The 6,870-nt window shown below is 24.5% G+C and overlaps 1 protein-coding gene across 1 annotated transcript; it reads left to right on the top strand.

Moving 5' to 3' along the window:
* The first annotated feature begins 353 nt into the window (after positions 1-353).
* LOC126894436 (uncharacterized) lies at positions 354-1,379 on the top strand. Its single transcript, XM_050665481.1, has 2 exons — positions 354-575; positions 670-1,379. Coding segments are annotated over exons 1-2 (624 nt in total). The 5' UTR covers positions 354-574; the 3' UTR covers positions 1,293-1,379.
* Positions 1,380-6,870: the final 5,491 nt, after the last annotated feature.

The following is a 6,870-nucleotide window of genomic DNA, read 5'->3' as shown; positions in this document are numbered from 1 at the left end:
TGATAGTCATTACTAATGTAGTACTGCAACCAGTAGAGTAGAGCGTTATGATTATCAAAATGTTGTTTTATAAAAGAAAATACGGTAGTAATATTTATTTTTACTTTTAACATTAAATTTATTTGAATTTTCGCAATTATCTATGCAACTAATTTAAGTTTATGTGCTAACATTTAATCATCGTTACAATTTAATGTTAAAATTAGTCACAATTATTCTTTGAATTTTATTTTATTGTAAATAATACAAACATTAACATAATTTTGAGTTTAATTTATCATTGATAAATGTTGATTTTTCAGATAATAACGTCAAACAAAGTAATTGTATAAAAAAGACTGCATGCAATAACATTTATGTAAAAGTAGTTATATAAATTACTTGATATTTTTTATTATTTTATTGAAGTATTTTCTAATTTCAATATAATTATGAAACTTTTCACTAGATTATTATTATTTACAGTTTTAATGTGTGAATCTCAACTTGCATCATGCGATCATTCCAAAGTTGAAAAAATACTAAATTCACTCATTGAAAAATGTTTTGCGGATAAAAGTTTACAATATTTTCAAGTAAGTAAATTTACAGTTCTCAAAAATTACAATCCACTTTTCAAAAATCAGTCTAATATGATGTTAAAAAATGTTAATGATGGATTATTTATAGTGACAAAAGTATTAAGTTGTGAATATGTCTCATACTTGTCGAGTAATGTAAACATCTTTATTTCTTATTTCAATGTTTGTATGAACATGAATGAGGAACAAAATAAAGAGGCTACAATAAAATGTTTACAAAATCTTAAGACATGTACTACTAAAGTAAATACTGTAATTACTTACTTTATAAGTGCGTTGGATTATTTAAGTAACCTGACTGATATGGACTTGGAAACATTTGTAAATGATTATACAACCATATTGAAAGAATTTAAGAATTTCGAAAAATTTTTACCAAATCATCTTTCTTCGGATGCTGAAAACGTCATAATAAATGAAAGTGACATTTTAGAATTAAATAGAAATATTCAAGACAAACAAAACAAAGTTAATAATTGGACTCCAATATACTGTAATAATATTTTTAATGAATCACCTGGTGATGAAGTAAATTACTTAAAATTATCAAGTGTATTAAGCGATGAAGAATTATTTAGTCTATATATTAACGATCCCACTATTATGCATGAAAAATATATGAAAATCCTTAATGAAATTATTGTAAAGTATTATAAAGAACTTGGATTTAAATACGTTAATGAAACTAATAAAACTATTTATAATATTTAATATTATATTAAATTTCGAATTTTAAATTTTAATCAATTATATATCAGTAAATGTATTTTGAGAAAATAAAATAAATAGAAATTATAATTTTGAATTGAATATTGATTTATATCTTAAAAAAATTTAAAATCGAAAACCCAACACAGTGGGGTGGCGGCATAGTTGGGTGANGGGTCGCGGCATAGTGGAGACATTGCATAGTAGGGTCCAGTATAGATGATATCTGACAGTGATTAAAATCACTATTATAAAAAACGCTTCGATGCAAATCTGTAGATAGTGTTTAATTAAAAAAAAATTGGTGTATTATTCCAAAAGCTACATAATCTGCTAGTTCCTTATTTATATCCTGATTAAGATAAAGTATGTCTAAAGTATAAGTTGAAAAAGTTTTAATTTGATATATGTTTAAAGGACGCAGTGTTACCGGAACATTTTCAAAAATTAAGTTGAAAAAGTTAGTTTTTGTAAAAAAGTTACTATTTTAAATCCTCCCAGTGAGCAGAATAAGTGTTAGATTTTCAAAAAAAATTATATCAAATGAAAGGGAAATATCTAAGGTTTCAATACAAAAAAATATTATTTTTATTTGTTCATTTTTGAAAAAGTTATGGCAGTTTTAAATACAAAAAACATCCCGATAAAAGGTAATTTTTATTGCAAACATTACATTTTTTTTTAATTTTCGACATCCATTTGCGCATAGAAGATAGGTCGTCGGGACAAATTTTTTTTTTTTATTTTATGGTACACAAAATAAGCTTTAATTTGATATATGTTTAAAGGACGCAGTATTTCCGGAACATTTTCAAAAGTTCAGTTGAAAAAGATCTATGTTTTTATAATATTTCAAGTTTTGAACGCCCCCTTTATAAGGGGAAATAGTCCAATTTTAACAAAAAGTATGTCAAATGAAATATGTACTTATAATATATTTAGAAAAAAAAATTTGTGCTGATATATACATTTTTCAAAAAGTTATAGCACTTTTAAGTTGAAAATTTTAACACAAAAATAGAAATTATTTAACTACGGCAGCCGTTTACATGCAGAAGATAAAGTGTCGGACAAATTTTTTTTTTCATTTTGTAGTACATAAAATAAGATTTAATTTGATATATGTTTAAAGGACGCAGTATTTCCGGAACATTTTCAAAAATTAAGTTGAAAAAGTTAGTTTTTGTAAAAAAGTTGCTATTTTAAATCTCCCCCAATGAGCAGGTTAAGTGTTAGATTTTCAAAAAACTGATATCAAATGAAAGAAAAATATCTAAGGTTTTAGTATAAAAAAAATTATGTTGATTTGTTGATTTTTCAAAAAGTTATGGAAGTTTTAAGAAAAAAAAGTGAAAAAATTTCAAAAATTAGCGATTTTTAAATTTGTAATTTTTTTGGAAATTTCCTCCATTTGCGGGGAACGAGGGAATTTTTTTCAAATTTTAATGGTAATGTCTCCAACTAGATACGATTTGTGATCTTTTGACGTATTTTTGAAAGAAATCAGTCGAGTGAGAGCTGAGAAAAAGTAGCAACAGACAAAAAAAATAAATAAACACATCATGGTAGAATTAATACCTTCTCAGCTTTGCATCGAAGTTAAAAGATAAACTTATATTTTTACAATAACTTTATTAATATTTAAATTATAAGGTGAAGTTTATTTTTATTTATTATTATTATTATTATTATATTATTATACTAATTTATTATTAATTAGTAAAAATTATTAATTACTATTCAAAAATAGCATATTTTTGAATAGTGTAGCCGTTTTCACCATAAAAACAAAATAAAGTTCGAAATTGATTTTTTTTCGTATTAAAATTATTACATACGCTTTTATTTAAGATATATATATATATAAGTGTTAGTATGTCTGGAACCTTTTCAAAAATTAATTTTTTGTGAGAAATTGCCATTTTGAAAGCTTACCTGTGACAGGTAATAGGTCAGATTTTCAAAAAAATATACCAAATGATAAGCTAATACCTAAGGTATCAATATGAAAATTTGTTCTTATTCATTCATTCATTTTTCATAAAGGTATAACAATTTTAATTAAAAATAGTTTAAAAATTATCGATTTTTAAAATTGTAATTTATTTGGAAATTTCCTCTGTTTATATATATCGAGGAAATTTTTTTCAATTTTTGAGGTTAATTTTTTCGAGTAAATATGATTTGTGATGTTTTGACGCATGTTCATCAAAATCGGTCCAGTGAGAGCTAAAAATAAATGGTAACAGACATAAAAATACAATAATAAAAAAAAAAACATCGTAGTAATATTAACCCATCTACACCGAGGGTTATTTTTGTTCAAATTTTGTACTTTTTTTTATTAAAAACAGATTAGTATACAACACAAGAATAAAAAAAAATTATTTTTAAAATTTTTAAAAATACGTTTTCTGAGATATATACCTTATGGGTACACTCGGCTATTACCTTTTATGTTATTCAGTTATAAAATAAATAAATTTATGTAATAAAATTTATTTTTTACAATACATTATGAACTTTATATTTTTTAATAATTTTTTTTTCATTTCATTATTCACTTAGTATGGTACGAAACAAAACATGTTATACAGAATCAATATTACACTTTTTGCACCGTGTGCGTCCCTTGGATGTACAAAATGCCCCAGCACACTTTCATCTCATTCCATTTTAAACTAGTTCAACCAATTGATCTCTATCATCATATCGTCTTTCATCAAGAATTTTATATGAAAGTCCTGGCCATTTCGGTAAATTTTTTTATGTCACCAAATACTTTTACACAATATTATGTCAAATTCTAATTGAGTCAGTACTCCACCTGATTTTTTGTATGGATACATCAATAAGCCATGTGAATAAACACCACAACATTTATATTTTTTTTGTAAATTTGACTTTTTTTCTGCCCACAGGGGGGTATTTAAAATGATAACTTTTTCACAAAAAATTAACTTTTTCAACTTAACTTTTGAAAATGTTCCGGAAGGTCTGACACTTTTATATATATCTTAAATTAAAGCTAATGTAATGTACTTTAATTTGAAAAAAAAAAATTTCGGACTTTATTATCTTCACGGTGAAAATGGCTACCGAATGCTATTTATGTGTGAAAATTTTCGATTTTGTATTTTACATTTTTAACTTTATTATGCTATAACTATTTGAAAAATGTATGGATCAATACAATTTTTTCATGAGAAGTAATATTTATATACATCTTTCATTCTACATACTGATTTTTTAAACCGGTCCATTTCCCTATATACGAGGGACTTGTCTTCGTGGTGAAAGTTGACATCAAAGTTAATAAAAAATTACGATTTTTGTAAAATAATTTTTTTTTATATTTTTAACTTAATAATGCTCTAACTTTTTCAAAAATGAACATATCAATATAATTTTTTTTATATAGATGCTTGATGTCTTTACTTATCATTTGGTATATTTTTTTGTAAAACTGACACTTAACCTGCCCACAGGGGGGGATTTAAAATGACAACTTTTTCACAACAAATTTACTTTTTCAACATAACTTTTGAAAATGTTCCGGAAGGTCTGACACTTTTATATAAATCTTAAATTAAAGCTAATGTAATGTACTTTAATTTTAAAAAAAAAAATTTGACCTCTGGACTTGTCTTCACGACGAAAATGGCTACTCAATGCTATTTTCGTGTGAAAATTCTCGATTTTATGATTTATATTATATTTAACTTTATAATGCTATAACTTATTGAAAAGTTTATGGATGCACACAATTTTTTCATGAAAAATAATATTTTTTAATAATCCCTTTTTCATTCGACATACTTTATCTTAATCGAGATATTAATAAGGAACCAGCAAATCAAGTAGCTTTTGGAATAAAACACCAATTTTTTTAAAATTAAACACTATCTAAAGATTTGCATCGAAGCGTTTATTTTTGATAGTGATTTTAATCACTGTCAGATATCATTATACTTGATCCAACTATGCCACGTCACCACTGTGCCGCGACCCCCCTGTGCTGGGTTTTTTTTATTTGCTGTTGCATAAACCAAATTTTATTGATCAAGTTATGTCATGTAAATTAGCTATAAAAATTTACTACGCACAAAATGAGTAATAACAATAATAGATTCAAACCGGGTTTTCGGTGTATTATTAATAGCTAGGTCTATGGTTTTGTAAGACTAAAGGTCTAACAAAAATACCGGTTGCACTGCCACCGATATTATGAAACGTAATAAATGACAATATTTTTTCTGGAAGTCAAAATCTTTAAACAATTATAAAACGTAAACGGTTGTTCGGATAAAAAAAATTATAAGAACCAAATTGTTTGTAATTTTTTTTTCTATCATATTATCAAATCAAAAATAATGGTTCCCATTTAAAAAAATTATAAATAAACATATTTATCCCTGATGGGATAAAAAAAAAATTTAATTAACTTCATATTATTGTAGAGTTTTACAAACTTAATAATATTTCTTTTTACAAAAATTTTAAATTCTCAATAATTTCTGATAAAGTAAATGTCTTACCAGATTTCGATCACTCTGTATATGTTTAGTTAATAATAATAAAAATTATAATATAATTATCCATAAAGTTGTGAATCAGGCAGTAACTTACCTAATTTTACGGGTGGTTCACGACGATTGAACTGTAATTAAAAATTATGACGAGAGATTGGTTGGGATATCATACGATTTTTAAAAATGTCTTAGGATGATTTTAGGGTAAACCCACTTGAGGATTTCGACAGCATTTATCTCTTATCGCAGCTGGTATCCGACGCTGGTTTTCTACGATTAGGAACCGTGACAAACATTAATCCAGTTTGTATAAGTAAAGGAGCACTTTGTAATTTGTAAGGTAAATAATTTCAAATACCGAAAGTCTAATGAAATTAATTTATTAATCTTATCCAATCTTTTAAAATTTAATATTTAAAACTTAAAAATTACCAATATATTTTTTGGTTAATTTTGGTTTTTAAATATTCTTGAAATCATTTTTTCGACATATAATAAAAAAAAAATTCATTGTAAATGAAGTAATTTACTAGATTTGAGACATATTGTAAATAACCAAATTTATTGTTATTCTAAGCCCTTAAATTAGATGATTAAGATTTATGTATTCACTGCATTTTCTTTTAACAGTGATGTAAAATATTTTATTTTCAAAAGTATAAAAAATGTATTATGAATGTGTAATACAAGCATAATACGTATTTTATAAAAAAAAAAAAAGCACAATAGAGTTACACCATATAAGTAACTATTTAGAAAATTGTATATCCTAAATAAAAATCCAGGAATAAAATGCATATTTTAGAAATATGTGTACATGAAAGTTAAGGTTTCATATTCAATATTAATGCTTCTTTATAATACTTTACAAGAAAAAAGTAAATTCTCTCTGGAACAAAAAAATAAATAAAATTATTAAAATCCAAAAAAAAGAAACTCAGAAAACTCTTTTTCAGCCCCTTTTAATTAGATTATTTTTATTTTTTATATTTAAATGTATATGTTGCTAATTGAAAAAAAAAGATAACACATTTATAATATATTATTGT

Source organism: Daktulosphaira vitifoliae, unplaced genomic scaffold, assembly GCF_025091365.1.
Source record: "Daktulosphaira vitifoliae isolate Bord-2020 unplaced genomic scaffold, ASM2509136v1 Scaffold_1, whole genome shotgun sequence".
Classification (NCBI taxonomy): Eukaryota; Metazoa; Arthropoda; class Insecta; order Hemiptera; family Phylloxeridae; genus Daktulosphaira; species Daktulosphaira vitifoliae.
This window is presented reverse-complemented; position numbering and strand designations above follow the sequence as displayed.